At 37.8% G+C, this 24588-nt stretch overlaps 1 protein-coding gene across 1 annotated transcript in view; it reads right to left on the reverse strand.

The window, feature by feature from the left end:
- Positions 1-1960: 1960 nt before the first annotated feature.
- The window catches only part of LOC127834538 (ribosome biogenesis protein bop1-B-like), a 48023-nt gene continuing 25395 nt past the window's right edge, over positions 1961-24588 (reverse strand). Inside the window, exons 12-18 of the mRNA XM_052360443.1 lie at positions 19733-19836; positions 19279-19361; positions 18471-18656; positions 17110-17212; positions 9815-9899; positions 6497-6604; positions 1961-3340 (exon numbers count right to left, since the gene is read on the reverse strand). Coding sequence (XP_052216403.1) covers positions 3187-3340; positions 6497-6604; positions 9815-9899; positions 17110-17212; positions 18471-18656; positions 19279-19361; positions 19733-19836 — 823 coding nt within the window. The 3' untranslated portion in view covers positions 1961-3186. The remainder of the gene's footprint in view (positions 3341-6496; positions 6605-9814; positions 9900-17109; positions 17213-18470; positions 18657-19278; positions 19362-19732; positions 19837-24588) is intronic.

The raw sequence follows: 24588 nt of genomic DNA on the forward strand, positions 1-24588 counted from the left end.
ATATGCAGAATAGACTTAACAAATTCAATTAACAATTTTTAAAGCGTTAAATTATGAAAATATTCAATATTCTAAGCCTAAAGTCTAAGAATTGGATTGATAATACAGGCCAAAATTCATGAAAAAAACTTCACCATAATATTGCCGGATAAATATGTTGACCATGTTTCATCAAGCTTTCATTTTGAACTTAAATTGCTTGCACTGATTTAAGTAACTTTTATATTGGATTTGAACTGCTGATAGTTTCTGACAGCGATTGACCATGTGTAATCAAGATCGAGTCATACGTGGACTGCTAGAGTATAGCAACATTCTGAACAAAATTGAGCGAACAAACGTGACATCTAGAAAAATACAAATCTGTGAGTGATGACATGAACAACAATGATGGATGCTATGTATAGACGGATCACAATAAATTTGATTGGGAACTTCTTCAGGTAAAAATTCGATCATTATAATCTTTAGCAAACATTTTGTTGTTTTTTAACGTTGTTTATGGACATATGGAAAGGAATTAGAAAAAAGTGGAAAAATCATGTACTGTCCAACGAATGACGTCATTTAACTTTTTTAATCGCCTATAAATCACCTATATTTTCCCATAAACCGTTGAAGGCATGTCGCACAGTATAACTATTGCGTTTATGAAATCGTACACGTCTGACCCTTAAAGCTATATACTTCTTCATAAAGACACGATATAATTGATGGCCCCTAGGTCGCTAACCGGAATAAAAAATATCACAATCTAAATACGTAAGCGCAGCTACATATGTGATGTCACATGAAGTTAAAATCTTAACCATGGTGTGACAAGGAGAAAATTCATAAGCTTATTTCTTAATTTGATATAATGACCAAAATTTTAATCCGAAAAGTTTCATGACGATTAAGCAATATTTTTGGTTCTAGTGCGTTTACGGAGTCGTTGATAAATGGCAAAAGCACAGGTGCTAAAAATTAACAATTTTTATCTGCTGTGCGTTCACTAACAATATGTCATATTGTGTAGCACATCATTATTCATTGAGGCCTTACAATTGTGTAGCATATTTTTCAGTGCGGTTCTCACCTAAGCGACCCAGGTTCAATACCCGTTTCCGAAGCATGCGAGTTTGTTGTCACCATAACCGACAGGTGGGGTTTCCCCACATAATAAAACGTAACAACTAAATAACTGGAGATTGCAGCTATAAGTCGATATTCGTAACCCACTTTCGTGAGTCTTGTAGGCAAACTACCGGTATGTAGAAATGCTGGGGTACATTCCAGGTCCTCACATAATGCAGCCTCAGGCCCAGAAAGACCATAAACTTTGAAATACACACCCAGTGGGGCCTTAGATTTGTTCATACCTACAGAAAGACCATAAACTTTGAAATACACACCCAGTGGGGCCTTAGATTTGTTCATACCTACAGAAAGACCATAAACTTTGAAATACACACCCAGTGGGGCCTTAGATTTGTTCATACCTACAGAAAGACCATAAACTTTGAAATACACACCCAGTGGGGCCTTAGATTTGTTCATACCTACAGAAAGACCATAAACTTTGAAATACACACCCAGTGGGGCCTTAGATTTGTTCATACCTACAGAAAGACCATAAACTTTGAAATACACACCCAGTGGGGCCTTAGATTTGTTCATACCTACAGAAAGACCATAAACTTTGAAATACACACCCAGTGGGGCCTTAGATTTGTTCATACCTACAGAAAGACCATAAACTTTGAAATACACACCCAGTGGGGCCTTAGATTTGTTCATACCTACGTTCTACCAGAAAGACCATAAACTTTGGAATACACACCCAGTGGGGCCTTAGATTTGTTCATACCTACGTTCTACTAAAGTTGCGAATATTTAAACAAGGGGTTATTTCAACCTCCCAAACACGGCTAATGACAGACATATTCCTTGGTAACAACAAAAGACAATGAGAAACAACTTTCACTTCACATTTATTGGATACTTTTTTTATACATTGATATCTTTACTTTACATATGAACAATGAACGACTTCTGTTCATTGCAAAACTCCTTTAAAGCTGAAAATGTGTTACATTTCAAAGATTGAGTATTCATAGTGACACACACATAAAGCACATATAAAGGTTTGCTAACCATTATTATTCATGACTAAAATCTCGAATTGTAACAACCAGGTGCATTTTTCTTCCTAGTAACTATAAGTGTATAATTGTCTATCTTGTAAAAACTATTTAACCAACAAACAGAATGAAGTAATTGAATTATCATATCAACGTTGTGTCAGCATAATTCAACAAGTGAATATTGCCAAAATTTACCAAATGCTCTACTTAAGTTACCGTAAATAAGCGATTAAAGTGTGTTCTATATTTGCACTTCATTTCACTTGAACATGTATTTAACAAGTTGATGCTATATCAGTACATTCAGAGCCATAAGCTTTAATTAATTTATGTCAATATGTATGGAAAATAATGCATTGATCATAACTGTTTATGAATACATATTGGGCTGTGCTCTGTGAAAGGGGGTTTAATGAATGTGCGTTAAAGTGTCCACACAGGCTAATCAAGGACAACACTTTTCGCTTTTATATTTTTTGTTTACAGATTGACTATTCTTAGCAAAAATCCAGTTTAGGCGGAAAGTGTCGTCCATGATAAGCCTGTGTGGACTGCACAGTCTGATCAGGGGCGACAATTTGCACACATTCATTAAACCCCCTTTTCACAGAGCGCGGCTCATATTGATCCAAACACACTGACAGGTCTGTGTCAGGATAATACCGGCAAGTCATACAGAGCAGAAGCCATAACAAGGTAATGTCAACAGAGTAGAAGCCATAACAACGTAATGTCAACAGAGTAGAGGCCATCACAACGTAATGTCAACACAGTAGAGGCCATCACAACGTAATGTCAACAGAGTAGAAGCCATAACAACGTAATGTCAACAGAGTAGAAGCAATAACAACGTAATGTCAACAAATAACTACTATCTAAGACTGTTTCAATTGCAACAAAGAAACCATTTTCAAGTGTAAAGTCATATAGTGGCATCAGCCCCTGCAAAGAGACTATCAAGTGTACAGTTGTATAATGGCGTCATCCCCTGCAACATAGAGACCATCATCAAGTATAAAGTCGAATAGTGGCATCAGTCCCTGCAACATAGACCCCATCATCAAGTGTAAAGTCGTATAGTGGTGTCAGCCCCTGCGGAGAATATCCAGGGCTGTGAAGGGTGGAAGACGCAGTCTAGGATGCCCACCCCTTTCTCCGCCTTGTGGCCCCTCAGGACCTTGACAGGAACAATCAGAGGGTTCTGCAGCATGTCACTGAAACACACACACACAAAACTCCATTGCTATAACTGACAAAACAATGGGTATCAGATATTCCCTTCTATGCCATTTACAGTGACCTTGACCTTTACCTGACGAGCCCCAAATACATACATAAGCACGGTCTACATGCAAGCTTGCTGTATGCAAAGTTCAATCAAGATTGATCATTTCTAGGATAAAATATTGACCGGAAACCACCGATTGCTTGTTTCTGCCTCAACGCAATCTAACCCCTTCCCAGTAAACCAATATAACTTTAAACATCATTAACAATTTAAACATTGTTTACAAACTTGTTGACAAGCGTTGAGCAACTTCAATTACAGTATAAGGTTTAATACAGTCCAACATTAGTACGGAAGCCAGACAAGGGAAGTGGTCCAAGTGGCTGCTGTAGACAGGTGGCTGCTTTAGTCAATTTTAAGATAGTTGTTAATCATTTTCATTAAAACAAACACAAACTCATCTAAACTTATCATATTTACTCACAGCTGGCTGCATTTTTAATATCAAAGGCAGTTAACGTACTACTATCAGATTCTTTTACAGCCCAATAGACACTATAACATCAGAGGTGAGCGACAGCAACAATTGAATGGAGTGTATACTTTTGCATCTCAAAATGACCCCCTCGTGATCCCTTAACACAGCATACAAATGGCTTTTTGTGTTAACGCTTTCCCACTCAGATGCAAAGTCAAAATGGCTATGTGCAAGCAGCATAAAACCAGAACAGCCTGCCAGTATCCGCAGTCTGTTCAGGTTGTATACAGTTTGCTGCTCATCAGTATCTAAGGTTTGGCAATGAAGCCTTTAAAACTTGCATACATTAAGAAAGGTCTTTAATTAAATCTAACTTTGCAAGGGACTATAAATGCATGAAAATATGTACATAAGTGGCAAAGGGTTAAATATCCTGGCTGCTGGCAGTTAACATCAGGTGACCATAAAACTAAGTTGAAATAAAGACTGTTTTTCGTTGGGTAGAATCTACAATAACTGCTTATTCCAGGTTGCCTCTAAGTCAGGTTGGACTCTACTTCCAATTTCAGCTTTCAAAATGATCACTTTCATTGATCAGCAGAAAAAAAGTTGTTAATATTACTTCACAAAATCAACTGAACTGGCTTCAATCAACCAGCACAGTACAAAGTCAATTTGATAACACAGTAAAAAATAAATTTGTAAGTGGTAGATATCCTTCAAAATATCCTGAACAACTAACTAAACAAGAGGGCCAAGATGGCCCTAGTTGGCTCACCTGAGAGGAATCCGTTCATTCAATCTTTACCTAATGTCAAACTTTACCTAGATATTGCCCAGACAAACATCCTGGTCAAGTTTCATCATTATTGAACCAAAACTCTGGCATATGGAGTGTTTTTGTTTTTGTAACATTTGACCTGGTTACCTATATTTTGAGTTGACCCCCCTTACCAAACATCAAACTTTGCTTACAAAAATAAATATTTTGACCAAGATTCATAAAATCTGAGACAAAATTGTGACCTCTAGAGTGTTTATAAGGATTTCGTATAATATAATGAAAATTTGGACAATCTAAGGGCAATAATTATGGCATTAATTATGTGATTTTGCTCATTATCAAACTTGACTGAGATTTTTCAGCAACTTTCATATAGAATGCTTTTGAAGTGTGAATGCTAGTGTTTACAAACAAAATGTGGGCGGACGGACAAAGACCAATTCTAAAACCTCACCTGAGCAATCAGGTGAGCTAAAAAGTGTGTTTCACCGATCTGAGCCATTTACCAACTTGTCCGAGAAATCAATAAAACCAATGTATTGACTAAGTTTCACGATGATTAGGCAAAAAATGTAAATTCTATAGTGTTCAATCACAAGGTTTCTCTCTAGTCACATAAGGAAAACTGCCCCCCCCCCTGGCGGCCATGTTTTTTTACCGATCGGGACCATTTGCAAACTTATCTGAGATATATATAAAACGAATCTTTTCACCAAGTGGCAAGATGATTGGGCAAAAAATGTGACTTCTAGAGTGTTCACAAGCTTTTTTTACTATATAAATATAAGAAATTCCCCACCCTCACAGCCATGTTATTCAACTGACCGGAACCATTTTTTAACTCAACTCTCGTATCAAGGAAACACATGTTCTGACCAACTTTCATGAAAATTGGGCCAAAAATGTGACTTCTAGAGTGTTAACATGTTTTCACTTTATACATATAGAGAAAAATGCCCCTCCCACAGGCGGCCATGTTTTTTCACCAATCTTGACCATTTTCAAACTCTTCCGAGATATAAATAAAACCAATCTTTTGACCAACTTTCAAGATGATTGGGCAAAAATTGTGACTTCTGGTGTGTTTACAAGGTTTCTCTATAGCCAAATAAGGAAAACTGCGCCGCCCACTGGCGGCCATGTTTTTCAACAGACCAGAACCACTTTTGAACTCAACCAACATATCATTAAGACAAACATTTTGACAAAGTTACATGAAGATTGGGCATGAAATGTGACTTCTACAGTGTTTACAAGGTTTTACTTTTTTTGACCTAGTGACCTAGTTTTTGACCTAGTGACCTAGTTTTTGACCCAGCATGACCCAATTTCGAACTCGATCGGGATATCATTGGGACAAATGTTCTGACCAAGTTTCATGAAGATGGGACACAAAATTTGGCCTCTTGAGTGTTTACAAGGTATCTCTATAGCCAAATAAGGAAAACTGCCCCGCCCACTGGCGGCCGTGTTTTCCAAGGGACCAGAACCACTTTTGAACTCAACCAACATATCCTTAAGACAAACATTTTGACAAAGTTTTATGAAGATTGGGCATGAAATGTGACTTCTACAGTGTTTACAAGGTTTTTCTTTTTTTTGACCTAGTGACCTAGTTTTTGACCCGACATGACCCAGTTTCCAACTCGACTGAGATATCATTGGGACAAAGCTTCTGACCAAGTTTCATGAAGATCGGAAAAGAAATGTGCCCTCTAGAGTGTTCACAAACAAATGTTAACGGACGGACGACGGACAAAGACCGGTCACACAATCTCACCTGAGCAATCAGGTAAGCTAAAAAGAATTTGAAAACCTGAAACATACATAAAAGGTTACAAAGGTTGACACAGCTCACTGCATGGTTGCTAAGCACCTACTTGTAAACTCGTCCGTGGCAGACGATGAGAGAGCAGTCATCACTGGCTGAGGCAAAGAGAGGGTACTTCTTGTGGTAACACACTTGTCGGATGGCCTTCTTGTGGTGCCTGGAAATGCATTTCAGACCATGCTTTACATATATTTAGGAATATATTTTGAGAGATTGAACTGGTTATATATTATCTGACTGAACATTCACATGACATAATTTGGTGAAATAATATTTTCAATATGAAATAATGTCATGTCAGTACAGAAATATAGGATTTATCCAATGTTTTTGTAAAGTTTGAAAATGAGGTTTGAGCTTTGTTTCCCCCCAAAATGAACTGTTAAAATGATCAATGCCAAAAGCACTTCATAAATTACAGCGACATTTGGTATATTGATATTTTCACTTTATCATGTATTTCAAAATATAACTTTTTAAACTAGAACAGTCATTTAAGATGACAGATACCCCGCATATCCAGCAGGTTCAAAACTTGGGGAGTATTTGTAAAATGTATATACATTAGTCTCAAAAGAATATCGCAACATAAACAAAAACAAGAGCACCGCCTTGCGGGTGCAGACCGCTCATCTATTTTCTTTTTAAAGGTGAAGGGACTCTCATTTTCAATCACAAAGGAGGGAGGAGTGGAGTGAAGAGGGGTGCATAGTGTGGGGTTGTGGACATTTATTACATTATCTTCCAAAAAAGCGAAAAAAAAAAAAAAATCGGGGGGGGAGAGGGGGGGGGGGGGGGGGGGTTTGGGTGCGATGGTTGGACGGTATTTCAAACATAACCGTTTTAAAAAAAAAAATGGGGGGGGGGGGGGGTGGTATAGTGTGAGGGTGTGGTGGTAATTTGTGAGATGATCTTAAAAAAAAAAATAAAAAAAAAATCAAAAAAAACATTGGGGGGGGGGTGGGGGGGTGGGGGGGGGGTATAGTGTGAGGGTGTGGTGGTCATTTGTGAGATGATCTTAAAAATAAAAAAAAAATAAAAAAAAATAGGGGGGGGGGGAGGGGGGGAGGGCACGGGGGATGGTTTGGGTGGAGTCTATTGTGGTATGTCAGGTAAGAGTAGTTTCATCAAAGTATCAATCAAATCTAATCATAAATAAAGAAGTTATGGCAATTTTAGCAAAATTTAATAATTTGACCTTGAGAGTCAAGGTCATTCAAAGGTCAAAGTAAAATTCAAGTTGCCAGGTACAGTAACCTCATGATAGCATGTAAGTATTTGAAGTTTGAAAGCAATAGCCTTGATACTTAAGAAGTAAAGTGGATCGAAACACAAAATTTAACCATATATTAAAAGTTACTAAGTCAAAAAAGGGCCATAATTCCGTAACAATGACAACCAGAGTTATGCAACTTGTCCTTTTACTGTACCCTTATGATAGTTTGTGAGTGTTCCAAGTATGAAAGCAATATCTATGATACTTTAGGGGTAAAGTGGACCAAAACATAAATCTTAACCAAATTTTCAATTTTCTAAGTATAAAGGGCCCATAATTCCGTCCAAATGCCAGTCAGAGTTACATAACTTTGCCTGCACGGTCCCCTTATGATAGTTCATAAATCTTGCAAGTATGAAAGCAATAGCTTTGATACTGTAGGAATAAAGTGGACCTAAACACAAAACTTAATCAAATTTTCAATTTTCTAAGTATAAAAAGGGCACATAATTCTGTCAAAATGCCAGTCAGAGTTACATTACTTTGCCTGCACAGTCCCCTTATGATAGTTAGTAAGTGTTGCAAGTATGAAAGCAATAGCTTTGATGCTTAAGGAATAAAATGAACCTAAACACAAAACTTAACCAAAATTGTCAATTTTCTAAGTATAAAAAGGGCACATAATTCTGTCAAAATGCATGCCAGAGTTATCTAACTTTGCCTGCCCAGTCCCCTTATGATAGTAAGTAAGTGTACCAAGTTTGAATGCAATAGCATTGATACTTACTGAGAAAAGTGGAACTAAACGCAAAACTTAACCAAAATTTTCAATTTTTTAAGTATAAAAAGGGCACATAATTCTGTCAAAATGCACGCCAGAGTTATCTAACTTTGCCTGCCCAGTCCCCTCATGATAGTTAGTAAGTGTACCAAGTTTGAATGCAATAGCATTGATACTTTCTGAGAAAAGTGGACCTAAACGCAAAACTTAACCGGACGCCGACGCCAACGCCAACGCCGACGCCGACGCCGACGCCAAGGTGATGACAATAGCTCATAATTTTTTTTCAAAAAATAGATGAGCTAAAAATGGACCTAAACACAAAACTTAACCAAAATTGTCAATTTTCTAAGTATAAAAAGGGCACATAATTCTGTCAAAATGCATGCCAGAGTTATCTAACTTTGCCTGCCCAGTCCCCTCATGATAGTAAGTAAGTGTACCAAGTTTGAATGCAATAGCATTGATACTTACTGAGAAAAGTGGAACTAAACGCAAAACTTAACCAAAATTTTCAATTTTTTAAGTATAAAAAGGGCACATAATTCTGTCAAAATGCATGCCAGAGTTATCTAACTTTGCCTGCCCAGTCCCCTCATGATAGTAAGTAAGTGTACCAAGTTTGAATGCAATAGCATTGATACTTTCTGAGAAAAGTGGACCTAAACGCAAAACTTAACCGGACGCCGACGCCAACGCCAACGCCAACGCCGACGCCGACGCCGACGCCGACGCCGACGCCAAGGTGATGACAATAGCTCATAATTTTTTTTCAAAAAATAGATGAGCTAATAACTCCTGACACTTCAACATATCTATACAATTTCATGTTGACAGCGAAAAATTGAGATATAAGTTCACGATACAAAGTACGCATGTGCAGTGGGACAGACAAAATGACCAAACAATCAACTGACAGGTTGATTCCAGTATACTCAAAGCAAACAATGCTTGGTGTATATATATAAATGCAAATCACTCTCAGTTTTTTCAGTGCAGTTTCAAAAGGGCCACATGGTATATTGTGGAAAATCTGTTTTTATCAACCACTCTTTACAAATACTTGCAAACGCCTCTTTTCTACTTCCCACTTAGAATCACTCCAGTGTATGTATTTAGGCAAATATCACAGATCTTAACACCCACAATACACGAACGCACTGATGCAGTGGATATGGTGTCAACCTTGCAAGTGGGAGGTCCCTGATATGGATCCTGTTCCAATTGGGAGAATTCTCAACATGTCCCCCTATTAGCTCTCAGTACTTGGCTCTACCCAGGAATGAACTTGGAAGGTTATCCCCTACTCTGGCTTTCAATCTGATCAATCAATCTAAAATAAAAATGTTAAAACTAAACTCAATACATACTTCATGGTTTGATATGGTTTTGTAGACAGGTCCAGGTCAAACCAGCTCATCTTGCTGTCATAGCTGCCCAGTATCACGTTGTCTCCTGTACAGTGACAACAAGAAGTGTCAGTTAACTAGTCATATTATACAGTCAATAGTTCACATGTAAATTTTCAGAAACATTAGCATTTGTTAAAATCGTTCATTTGAAAAGATCTAAGTAAACAAGAGATGTGTTTGTCAGAAACACAATGCCCCCTATTGCGCCGCTTTGAAGCCATATATTTGACCTTGAAGAATGACCTTGACCTTTCACCACTCAAAATGTGCAGCTCGATGAGAGACACATGCATGCCAAATATCAAGTTGCTATCTTTAATAATGCAAAAGTTATTGCAAAACTTTAACCAAGGTTAAAGTTTTGGGACACACACAATGAATGAATGAATGACAGACCAAAAATAATATGCCCCCGATCTTTCGATCCGGGGGCATAAAATACAATATCTTACAGGACTACACAAATATTATTTGATATCATAGATATATTTAATCAAGGGCTCCACACAGAAACCAATGCACAACAAAGTAACAAAATATAATACTAGATGCCTGTAGGCATGATGTCAAGCATAATGTGTGACAAGTGAAACACAATGGTTCAATATTTCAAAATAGCAAGATGAAGTGATATTCTTGGCAAGCTGTTTTACAGCCTCCCAACTCTAACCTTGACTTGTGTGTCTGACCTCAACTTCTCATGTAGGCAGACGGTTGTTTCACATGACACACAGTCGCAACATGGTAACAAGAGCACCTCATAATGGGTGCCACGCTCGGCTGCAAAAGCTTGTCAGATTTTTTTTTTAGAGGTCACAGAGACCTTGACCTTTGACCCAAAAAGGGTGTGGCATGTAGAACTTATCAAGGTGCATCTACATATGAAGTTTCAAAGTTGTAGGTGGAAGCACTTTGATTTTAGAGGCAATGTTAAGGTTTTAGCATGACGCCGGCGGACGACACAACACGACGAGCTGGCTATGACAATAGCTCTGGTTTTTTCCGAAAACAGCCTCGCTAAAAATTGGTGGTAAATAGTTTTAAAGTTGCACAATGAAGAAGGAAGTTACAGTACAAACAAGTTGTTTTTGTCAGAATTTGTTATTTGTGATTTGTTACTTAAAAATTATATGATGAATGACAAAGTCACAGTCCTGACAAACTGATTTGAGGCCAAATTTAATATAAGTGTGACTTTTGAGCAAGACCGTTGTTACCCAGGACATGTTGCCTACTCATGGCAGTCACGTGTGGTAAGTGATTTTTAAACTGCATTATAAATGACAACAAGATGTGTTTGTGAAACACAATGTCCCCCTATATGATGTTTGACCTTGTAGGATGACCTTGACCCTTCACCACTCGAAATGTGCAGCTCCTTGAGATACACATGCATTTCAAATATAAAATTGCTAGCTTCAATATTGCAGAAGTGACATTACATGCGCAATTTTGACCCATATATTTGACCTTGAAGGATGACCTTGACCTTTCACCACTCAAAATGTGCAGCTCCATGAGATACACATGTATGCCAAATATCAAGTTGCTATCTTCAATATCGCAAAAGTATTCATAAAATAAGCGATTTGGGCCACATATATTTGACCTCTGACCTTGAAGAATGACCTTGACCTTTCACCACTCAAAATGTGCAGCTCCATGAGATACACATGCATGCCAAATATCAAGTTGCTATCTTCAATATCGCAAAAGTATTCATAAAATAAGCGATTTGGGCCACATATATTTGACCTCTGACCTTGAAAGATGACCTTGACCTTTCACCACTCAAAATGTGCAGCTCCATGAGATACACATGCATGCCAAATATCAAGTTGCTATCTTCAATATTGCAAAAGTATTCATAAAATGAGCGATTTTGGCCACATATATTTGACCTCTGACCTTAAAGGATGACCTTGACCTTTCACCACTCAAAATGTGCAGCTTCATGAGATACACATGCATGCCAAATATGAAGTTGCTATCTTCAATATAGCAAAAGTTATTGCAATATGTTAAAGTTGGCGCAAACAGACAGACAGACAGACAGACAGACCAACCAACCAACAGACAGGGCAAAAACAATATGTCCCCCACTACTATAGTGGGGGACATAAAAATACAGTCCAGACAATCAGTTTCATGGCCTAAAATTTAACATTTGACCTCTAAGTGAGATCTTAATGTAACTGAACCAATGTTAAACGCAAAGTGTGGTGTACGCATGATGGTAATTTGTGGTGCGTTATTTAAACAAGAGGGCCATGATGGTCCTGAATCGCTCACCTGACTAACCAAATACAATCCCAACCCAGATTTCATCAAGATAAACATTCTGACCAAATTTCATAAAGATTGGATGAAAACTGTGACCTCTATTATCTAAACAAGGTTTATCTAATATTTGACCTATTGACCTAGTTTTTGACCCCAGGTGACCCAAATACAATCCCAACCCAGATTTCATCAAGACAAACATTCTGACCAAATTTCATGAAGATTTAATGAAAACTGTGACCTCTATTGTCTACACACGGTTTTTCTATTATTTGACCTAGTGACCTAGTTTTTGACCCAATATGACCCAAATACAATCCCAGCCCAGATTTCATCAAGATAAACATTCTGACCAAATTTCATAAAGATTGGATGAAAACTGCGACCTCTATTGTCTATACAAGTTTTTTCTATCATTTCACCTAGTGACCTAGTTTTTGACATAGTGACCTAGTTTTTGACCCCAGATGACAAAAGTACAATCCCAAACCAGATTTCATCAAAATAAACATTCTGACCAAATTTCATAAAGATTGGATGAAAACTGTGACCTCTACTGTCTACACAAACAAATTGTTGACAGTTTTTCTATTATATGACCTAGTGACCTAGTTTTTGTCCTCAGATGATCCAAATACAATCCCAACCCAGATTTCATCAAGATAAACATTCTGACCAAATTTCATAAAGATTGGATGAAAACTGCGACCTCTATTGTCTACACAAGGTTTTTCTATTATTTGACCTATTATGTGACCTAGTTTTTGACCTTGTGAACTAGTTTTTGACCTCAGATGACCCAAATAAAATCCCAACCCAGATTTAATCAATATAAACATTCTGACCAAATTTCATAAAGATTGGATGAAAACTGTGACCCCTATTGTCTACACAAGGTTTTTCTATTATTTGACCTATTATGTGACCTAGTTTTTGACCTAGTGACCTAATTTTTTGACCTAGTGGCCTAGTTTTTGACCCCAGATGACCCAAATACAATCCCAACCCAGATTTCATCAAGATAAACATTCTGACCAAATTTCATAAACATTGGATGAAAATTGTGACCTCTACTGTCTACACAAACAAATTGTTGATGATTTTTCAATTATTTGGCATAGTGACCTAGTTTTTGACCCCAGATGACCCAAATACAATCCCAACCCAGATTTCATCAAAATAAACATTCTGACCAAATTTCATAAAGATTGGATGAAAACTGCGACCTCTATTGTCTACACAAGGTTTTTCTATTATTTGACCTATTATGTGACCTAGTTTTTGACCTAGTGAACTAGTTTTTGATCCCAGATAACCCAAATACAATCCCAACCCAAATTTCATGAAGATAAACATTCTGACCAAATTTCATAAAGATTGGATGAAAACTGTGACCTCTACTGTCTACACAAACAAATTGTTGACGGACGGACGCACGCACACACAACGGACGCCAGACATCGCACGGTCACATAAACTCACCATGTCACTTCGTGACAGGTTAGCTAAAAATGCACGATGAATGGCAAAGTTCCAGCCCTAAACAGCTGTTTATTGCAAAAAGTGTGACCTTAATCTTCCAGGTAGAGATACAGGTGGTACATGCCGTATGTCGCCAAATCATGGTACTTATTTGAATTATGTTATTTTCAAATTGCACTATGAATGACAAAGTTAAAGTCTGGACAAGTTATGGCCACAATTCTTATGGATAAACAGATTTCAATAAGCAGTAATTAAAAATCTGTTTCTAGTATATATTCTTTTAAAAATAAATTTTAACTCTGGTGTCATCAATTGTTCACATACAATTCTTGGAACAAATCATTGTGTACACACTGGTCTTACTGACCTGTGTACTAACGCCCAAGAAATTGTGGGTAGCACTTCTTTTATGAGTGAAAAGTGAAAGCGAAAGTAGGTCAGGTAATCATGCTTCTGATAATCGCTTTCAGTCTTAATAGAGATTCAAAATCACATTAAAACATCATTAAATAACATTTCTTAAAACAACATTTCATTTTAAACACGCAATAAAACAAGAATATCAGTGAAACTGATGGATGCTCCCCGATGATGCGTTTTGTCAATCTATGTGTTAATTACCACCTAAAAAAAATCTAATTTTAGCCCCGGTGACCTTCACCTTGACCCCAGTGACCTCAAACCTCATCAAAAGGTAGAGGTCTATGCAAGGTACCTACATTCCAAATATGAAAGAGATCAGTAAGTATTGAAGGCGCTATGAGAATCTGTAAAAAAGTGTGATGGAAATCTATTATTAGCCTCCGTGACCTTGACCTTGAACCCAGTGACCTCAAAACCTCATCAAAAGGTAGAGGTCCATGCAAGGTACCTACATGCCAAATATGAAAGAAATCAGTAAAGTATTGAAGGCGCTATGAGAAACTGCAACAAAACTGTGACGGAAAATCTATTATTAGCCTCGGTGACCTTGACCTTGAACCCAGTGACATCAAATCTCATCAAAAGGTAGAGGTCCATGCAAGGTACCTACATGCCAAATATGAAAGAGATCAGTAAAGTATTGAAGGCGCTATGAGAAACTGTAACAAAAGTGTGACGGAAATCTATTATTAGCCTCCTTGACCTTGACCTTGAACCCAGTGACCTCAAACCTCATCAAAATGTAGAGGTCTATGCAAGGTACCTACTTGCCAAATATGTAAGAGATCAGTAAAGTATTGAAGGCGCTATGAGCAGGGCTCGCGCTGTTGTTCGCCATTTGAGCCATTTGCGAAAATATTGAGAAATTGGCTCAAGAAAATTCTGATTTGCGAAAATGCTAAAATCTCGCAAATCTTCATTGAAATTATCCGCCATTTAAATCCAGACTGGTTTTCTATAGTTTTCTCTTTGTTTCATTAAAAGTGTTCGCAAATTGAACAATAAACAAAAACCATTCTGCACCAGAACAGGAGACATCGCTTGACCTTATTGTTATTGAAGCGTAGCTGGCCAATCAACATTGAGTTCGCTCACACATAATATTGGGTCAATCATGCGTAGACACTTGGAATACACAGTTGATATTGTCGTCTGCCAACAAATTATCGGCCGCTGGCAAACGTCGTATTTAAAGATAAACGAATGACAAGAGCAACAATAAATAATTTCTCAGCCGATCACTTCAGACCTGTCTACGGACTATCGATCTGAATTAAAGGATGATCATTAAATAATTAGTTCTATGTTGATGATGTTACACCTTTCGACGTTATCGTTTGAAATAAAAGGAGATAATTAAGTTGTTTTACTCACAAGCTATGCTATTGTAAAGAAAAATGTCAACCAAATGGTATATTTATTACGTATTTGCTAGGCTACCAATTTTCATTTTCTGCAATCAAACGATATGCAAATTTTATTTCAAGTGCAGAACGCGTACAATTTTTCGGACTGTCGTTTTCGGATACATTATTTTTCGCTGATTTAAATTTATTTCCGGAGTTCTTTATAGAAGAAATAGAATGCCGAATACATATGCGGTAATACAGACGATGTGGTTTATATTATTTCGAATTGTATTCACTTGAAATTGCAATTTGAAAGACTATAACAAAGAACAATTTGTAAGTCTCTGGGTGGGGTGGGGGGCTTTGCCCTTATTCCTGTTGGGTTCCTGGTTCTAAGACCCCCGGCCTAATTTTCAGGATTTCAAATTTGGGACAACTTACTCCACTGTTAAGTGTACATGTACAATTGACTTATGTTTGTACTTTGAAAAGTACCATAATAATTATTTCTATATTGAAAACTGCATGTTATATTATATGTGATATGCCCTTGTTGTCATCAAAAGAAATATGATCAAGTTGATAGGATATATTATTATTTCAAACCACTTTTCGCGCGCCGAAAAACGAAATCTGGTTGGCTCAAAAAATTTTGGGCCAGTGCTAGCCCTTTATGAGAAACTGTAAAAAAAGTGTGACAGAAAATCTATTATTAGCCTCGGTGACCTAGACCCCAGTGACCTCAAACGTCATCAAAAGGTAGAGGTCCATGCAAGGAACCTACATGCCAAATATGAAAGAGATCGGTAAAGTATTGAAGGCGCTATGAGAAACTGTAACAAAAGTGTGACGGAAAATCTATTATCAGCCTCGGTGACCATGACCTTGAACCCAGTGACATCAAACCTCATCAAAAGGTAGAGGAAATATGAAAGAGATCGGTAAAGTATTGAAGGCGCTATGAGAAACGGTAAAAAAAGTGTGACAGAAAATCTATTATTAGCCTTTGTGACCTTAACCTAGTGACCTCAAACGTCATCAAAAGGTAGAGGTCCATGCAAGGTACCTACATGCCAAATATGAAAGAGATCGGTAAAGTATTGAAGGCGTTATGAGAAACTGTAACAAAAGTGTGACAGAATTTTTTTTTTTTATTAGCCTTGGTGACCTTGACTTTGAACCCAGTGACATCAAACCTCATCAAAAGGTAGAGGTCCATGCAAGGTACCTACATGCCAAATATGTAAGAGATTGGTAAAATAGTGAAATCGCTAAAAGAAACAGTAACAAAAGTGTGACGGAATATCTATTATTAGCCTCGGTGACCTTGACCCAGTGACCTCAAACCTCATCAAAAGGTAGAGGTCCATGCAAGGTACCTACATGCCAAATATGTAAGAGATCGGTAAAATAGTGAAGGCGCTATGAGAAACTGTAACAAAAGTGTGACGCACAGAAGTACTGAAGGACAAACTGGCAACTATATGCTCCTCCGAAATTTTATTAACTACTTTGGCGGAAGGATGATTCCCCAAACCAGGGGAATTTGATGCGCCTCAGTATAGAGGTGACAATAACATAGTGACATCACCATCTATGTATAGAATGGGAACATTTACACAGCAAAACATAATGATGCTTTTAAAAGACAGCACGTGGATAAACTGAAGGCAGATACCATTCCACAATGACCCTTAGTGACCCCTGGCTTACCTTCTGCATGCACCGCCATACTGGACACCCATTTACAGTTTGCCTGCAACTTCTTACTGAGTTCCTGCTTTAAGAGGTTGTAGACCCTCACATAGCGCTGGGTCTGAAATGTACAGAACAACATTAACACATATATTTTAGAAAATTAAACCGACTTCAGTGTTCACTTTATGAATATGGTTAAAGCTCTTCGGCTTATCCAAACAGAACCTTTCGTTTAACATCTATAACATCATCTGTTTACTTAAACAAGCTCTTTGCTTGGTTTCTCCTTGTGTACACGGGATTTCCATTCATTTAACAGCATATAGTAAACCTTATTCTTTTTTTCTAGGAAAGCATAACAAATACAAGGGCTGTTTGTAAAACATGCATGCCCCCATATGGGCTGTCAGTTGTAGTGGCAGCCATTGTGTGAATACGTTTTTTGTCACTGTGAACTTGACCTAGTGACTTGAAAATAGATCTGCCAGTCATGATCAATGTACCTATGAAGTTTCATTATCATAGGCCTAAGTATTCTTGAGTTATCATCAGGAAACCATTTTACTGTTTCGAGTCACTGTGACCTTGACCTTTGACCTAGTGACCTGAGAATTAATAGGGGTCACCTGCCAGTCATGATCAATGTACCTATGAAGATTCATGATCCTAGGCGTAAGCTTTCTTGTGTAATCATCTGGAAACCATTTTACTGTGTCGAGTCACCGTGACCTTGACCTTTGACCTAGTGACCTGAATATCAATAGGGGTCATCTGCGAGTCATGATCAATGTACCTATGAAGTTTCATGATCCTCGGCGTAAGCCTTCTTGAGTTATCATCTGGAAACCATTTTTCTGTTTCACGTCACTGTGACCTTGACCTTTGACCTAGTGACCTGAAAATCAATAGGGGTCATCTGCGAGTGATGTACAATGTACCTATGAAGTTTCATGATCCTAGGCGTAAGCGTTCTTAAGTTATCATCCGGAAACAATTTACTATTTCGAGTCACTGTGACCTTGACCTTTGACCTAGTGACCTCAAAATCAATAGGGGTCATCTGCCAGTCATGAGCAATGTACCTCTGAAGTTTCATGATCCTAGGCCTAAGTGTTCTTGAGTTATCATCCGGAAACCATCTGGTGGACGGACCAACCTACCGACATGTGCAAAACAATATACCCCCTCTTCTTTGAAGGGAGGCATAATAAGCAGTTTACATGCACAAAACTCACATATCAGTTATTAAAAACTGCCATATTAAAATTTTAACATCCACAGAAATATTTACAAACGATCAAACACTAATGCTTCAAAGATTTTTTTTCCAAAAGAGTCCACTGCAACCCAATTCACGCCCTCCTAGTGGTACTTACTGCCACAAACAAGAAAGGTCTTAGCGGATGGAAGCGCACACACTGCACGCTTCCTTTGGACTTGGAGAACGGGTTCTGTGACCTGCGTCGTGACAGCTGGTGAATCAGAACAGACCTCGTCTGACCGTCGGGCATGACCGTGGCAAAGTAGTCACCCTTTGAGTGCCACGTGAACTGGGATACATCCTGTTAGAGGAAGAGAATTATTCAGATTGAAGAAATCTCTGGAAAACTAGCAACTTGTCACAAACAAGACTAATACAGCAGCAGTAGCATGGTGACTATGTTCAATGGTAAATAACTCTTGATCACTGGGTTTCACACTTCTGAATCTTGTTTAAGTTTCAATTACATCCAAAAAGAAAGGTTGAATAGTTTTGCTCAACAAACTCCAAACATGTTTTGTGAACTGACAGAATGGACCAATCAAAATTTAGAGCAACCCCAACATACCCCTTCTTATGATTCTTTTGTGGGGAAATAATGAGATATTTTTTCTGCCTGTCACCTTCATGTCTGACGTGCCAATCTGCATTTCTAACATAGTTACAGAGACTCACTAGATTCTGACATGGTTTTTAATTGTTAGTGTACAACACTTAGGATAAATACAATCCCTTTATCATGATTCTGGCAATAATTATCATATGTTCATTATTATACTTGTATATATTATGTTAATATTTTCACTGAAGTATAACTGTATAAGTGTAGGACAGCATAACTTCATATATATTTTTTATTTTTTTAAAGAAGTTTTTGAATTTCCTCAATAGAGCATCCATACAGGACAGATAAATGATCTCACATGTGCATGTGTCAGCTTCAGTCGGTACCCCTGGTCGTGTTCACTGCCCTCACATACACTCCACGACACAGCAACCTTGGAATCTAATCACCATATAGAGAGTAAAACCTTCATTAGCAAAATATTTGTATACAGTATAAGCTCTAATTATGATGCTTGTAAAAAGGTTGATCTCTTTGTTGCTGAACAAAAACTACTTTTTGATGCACAAAACAAAGAACAGCTTATCTAAATCCAATACGTTTTGGAAAACATGACCTCAGCGCTCACTGGTATATCATAATTAATTTAATTTATTTAACATATTGCTTGCATATCAGTATATATCACAATTATAAGTTATATCCTTACATCCGTATACAAAAATCATCATTCCAAGACATCAGCATACCAGTGCACGAAGGTCAGTGGCCCATACTATGGCCTAGTTACCCCAAATCCCAGAATGTCCTACCTGCAGAAGACTCGGCCTGTGTCTGTGAAGCCAGCATGTTATCTGTGTTGGAGAGCTGAAGTTTGTCCCCCACACCAGGGTTCAACAACACCACTGTTTTCTCCCTGCAATAAAGTTAAGTAATTCATGTAAAATGATTTACAAAGGATTGCAAGTAAATTTCATTAACATGACAATCAACATCTCACCCAGTTTTTGCAAAGCATAGGTACCACCATCTAAGACTACTTATTGTTAGTCAGTCTATCATGTCCTGAGTATTCTTTATTTCAGGAACATACTCATCCAACATGTTTCTTTTAATATAGGTAAACCCGTCTTTAGATCTCTGATAAGATGAACCCGATTTCCCCACCCACCACACCAAGGCTATGAAGCAAACAGGGCTGGGGTTCTATGATATAGCATATTTTTACAAGTGTCAATTATGCAGAAAGCTACTGAGCTAAAAGAATGAATTCTATTCTACAAACTGCATATATGAACTAAACCAAAAAATTTGAGAATTTCTATTTCAGGTTATTTGAATTTCAAATATCAAACAACATCTAAGCTTGAGATTTAAATTAATTCCATTCTACAACCTCTTGATTGAACAACATTGAGAATTTCCAATTCAGGTAATTTGAATTTAATCTGAAACAAACTACAACCCAATGACAATTCAGCTAGGGATTTCAAATAAATTACATTCTCCAAGCTGGAGATTTTGACTTACACACCTTGAGAATTTCCAGTTAACCCTTTACCACTTAGATACCTATTTTGACGCATTTGTAGTCCCTTAGGGCTATTCCAGTAAAACATATGTCCCACCCCCAGGAAGGCACTTTCAAAATGAACAAACCCCTTCAGAAGTTAATTTTACAAAAAAAAGAACTCCCTTTAGAATATTTTTTTCTGCTATTTGGACCCCCTTTGGAAGTTTTTTTTAATAATGCGAATTTCAATAGCCCAAAATATAAAGTTTGCAAAGAAATTTTTCGTTGGGGTTCTGATTATTCTGTCCTCTTCTTAAAATCATGTTGTATTTTAGCAGATTGCATATTTATTAAATAAATTTTTTATCAAATAAAATTGACCACTTTCGGTCCGACATGCCAACTACTTCAATGACATCTAGGAAAATGGTGTTGTTTTTGAAGCTTATGTCACTTCCGTTTTGATTTTAAAAGCAGTTGTAGTGCAGTATTAACGCCGAGGAAATTGTTGGTGATACGACGCCGAGTCACTCGGCGAACAATTTTATTAACTATAATTTACCTTGGATAGAAACTGATTACAAGTTCCGAATCATATTGTTTATTTACTGTATATTAACCACGTTCGGACATAAACAATTAAAGCCAATCCCCTCCCCGAAAAATAAAATTAATTTGTCTGTAGAACAATATGGGATTGTTAGCATTGTTGTTTTCAAATTTCAACATGTTTTTCACACCCATGCCCGTGACAGGTTTTGTCTGTCTTTTTAAACGGCGCGTATAAAACAAAACCGTGTTCGCACCTAACTGTAGGATACCGCACCTGAAGGAGTGACAATTGCGTGTTTGATTATGCAATTAACAGTTAGAAGCCATGGAGAACTCATAGCCGATTGTAATATCGTATTTTACCCGAGTCTCTCGATTCCCCGATACATACGTTTCAACTGTCTCAATCGCATACATGCAACTTCTCCCGTCTTTATACATTACTCGATAATCCCGCATATGCCCGATTTCCATTTTAAAAGCAAATTCTGGTTAATAATGACGATAAGAGTGCTCAAGAATATTATAAACACAAACGTTCGCAATTTTTGAAAGTATCAAATTAATTTCGGCATATGTTTCCATTTAAAGATTTGATGAAATAAGCGCCCAATCAGGACAGTTGTATTGCAACATGCGTAAATCACCTGACACGGTTTGCACGCATCGTGTACATCTATTTTCGGTTACAAATTCTAGCCACACATACATAGTGCACGTGGATTAAATGAATTTCTTTGTCCTGATAAAAAGCGCGAGAAAATTAGCGTGGGTGTATTTATTTGTAAATAAACATTTCATAGCGGGTACAACATTGAGATCATTAATTTTAATTTCCATTAAAAGTTTCGTTGTTACTAAATTACCGGGATATCTTGCGAATTACTTGGCATTGACATTTCCTCTTAATAAAAAATAATTCAAACACGCTGTATCGTTACCGTTTCGCTGTTTCAGTTCCTTCATTATTGAAACAATTAAGACTTATGGTTTGCGCTCTGTCCGTCAGTCTGTGAGTCTGTCACACTTTTCTGGATCCTGCGATAACTTTAAAAGTTCTTTATATTTTTTCATGAAACTTTAAACATGGATAGATGGCAATATGGACATTATGCACGACATTTCATTTTGTTCCTACGTCAACAATTCTGGTTGCTATGGCAAATATAGAAAAAATATATCTGACAATGGTGGATCCGGTAGTGGACATATATTGCTTGGCAATAGTCTTGTTGTATTGTATACTGACTGCACACAAATGTCGTAGACAGTTAAAATTCCTCTGCAACGCCCAATGAACAACCTTCGGTACATATACTATTTGGCGCAGCCTGGCTGGTCACTATTCTACTATTTGGGGCTTCCTGGCTGGTCACTATTCTGCCATAGGGCCCTCAGTGAGGTTTTCTATTTCTTAAATAGTGCACGTGCTTATCTAACATGAACACGGGTCGGAGCCACTTGCATGGGCCATAATACACAGTCCGGATGGTTATATTCAGTAGCACGTGTGGTCAGTAACTAACAAGTTCGAGTAATAAAGCACAGAGATTGTGATCTGAACAAGGGCTGTTTGTAAAACATGCATGCCCCCCATAGGGGCTGTCCGTTGTAGTGGCAGCCATTGTGTAAATACGATTTTTGTCACTGTGACCTTGACCTTTGACCTAGTGACCTGAACATCAATAGGGGTCATCTGTGAGTCACGATCAATGTACCTATGAAGTGTCATGATCCTAGGCAAAAGCGTTCTTGAGTTATCATCCGAAAATCATTTTACTATTTCGGGTCACCGTGACCTTGACCTTTGACCTTGTGACCTCAAAATCAATAGGGGTCATCTGCAAGTCATGATCAATCTACCTATGAAGTTTCATGATCCTAGGCGTATGCCTTCTTGAGTTATCATCCGAAAACCATTTTACTACTTCGGGTCACCGTGACCTTGACCTTTAACCTAGTGACCTCAAAATCAATAGGGGTCATCTGCGAGTCATGATCAATCTACCCATGAAGTTTCATGATCCTAGGCGTATGCGTTCTTGAGTTATCATCCCGAAACCATTTTACTATTTCGGGTCACCTTGACCTTGACCTTTGACCTAGTGACCTCAAAATCAATAGGGGTCATCTGCAAGTCATGATCAATCTACCCATGAAGTTTCATGATCCTAGGCGTATGCGTTCTTGAGTTATCATTCAAAAACCATTTTACTATTTCTGGTCACCGTGACCTTGACCTTTGACCTAGTGACCTCAAAATCAATAGGGGTCATCTGCGAGTCATGATCAATGTACCTATGGAGTTTCATGATCCTAGGCCCAAGCGTTCTTGAGTTATCGTCTGACAACCACCTGGTGGACGGACCGACAGACCGACATACCGACAGACCGACCGACATGAGCAAAGCAATATACCCCATCTTCTTCGAAGGGGGGCATAAAAATTGCATGGGTCCGAAATGAAACAGAATGCCACCAAAATCAAAAGATCACCGCCTAATGTCAAGTGTAAAAAACTATGTTTGAAACATTTAAAATAACGATAATTCCGAATGATCACGGCTTCCATTTTCAAAAGCATATTCCGTTCAACATTGCTCAAGAAATTGTAAAGAAAAAAGATTGCTTTTTTCCATCAAATCAAGTTTACACGCTACTATTTTATTAAATCGCAGCCCAATCGGGACGGCGGTATTCCCACTGCACACGCATACATCGCCTTAAGCCATGTGTAAATTTACATTTAGACGCACATGTACAAGTCTTTTTCTGGAAATCGGGACGAAGTGAAAGTAATCATTTTAAAAATAAACCAACATTTGATTTTATTCAGATTGTCAACATTATTTATATTTGTGTCGTCTGTGTATTTTAGCAACTCTTATGCAAATAGATATCGATTTATTCCATGTTTAAAGCAAGTCTCGTTTCCGAGATTAAACTGTGTAAATTTCTTCAATATGGTTACTGACCTACAAAATCATTGTTTTGACAGATGACATCCTATTGTAATTGTATGAAGTATGCATAGAAGCCAACGAAATGTTAAACAATCGCGTAGAAATAAAAATATCGGGTATCATCTGTATCTGTTTCTTATATTCGTTAATTTGAAATTCTTGCATTGGTTAATTTGAAAATTATTTAACATTTGTTATAGTATACAATCAATATTGGTAAATATTTCTTCTCGGCGAATCGCCGCGTGTTAAAACGCGGCGTGATTCGGCGGATCGATGCCGAGGCAGAAACAGACGTGGCGTCACTCCGCGAATAATTGCCGAGTGCCTCGGCATGATGCGGAGTGAATACTCGTTGTGGATGCGGAGAAATTTCGAAAGCAAAAGAATCCGTCCGCGGGAGAATGCCGGACAAAAACCCTCCCGGATAAAAACCCTCCCGTCAGTTTTATAGGGACCGGACGAAAACCCTCCCATGAATAAACGGGGACGGACAAAAACCCACCCATGAAAAAAACGGGGAAGGACAAAAACCCTCCTATGAAAATACGGGACCGGACAAAAACCATCCCGTGAAATCTGAGCCACGAATTCAAGTACCAACGATTATTTATGAATTTTTAATCCGAAATCGGTCATT

Source organism: Dreissena polymorpha, chromosome 6 (genome assembly GCF_020536995.1).
Source record: "Dreissena polymorpha isolate Duluth1 chromosome 6, UMN_Dpol_1.0, whole genome shotgun sequence".
NCBI lineage: Eukaryota > Metazoa > Mollusca > Bivalvia > Myida > Dreissenidae > Dreissena > Dreissena polymorpha.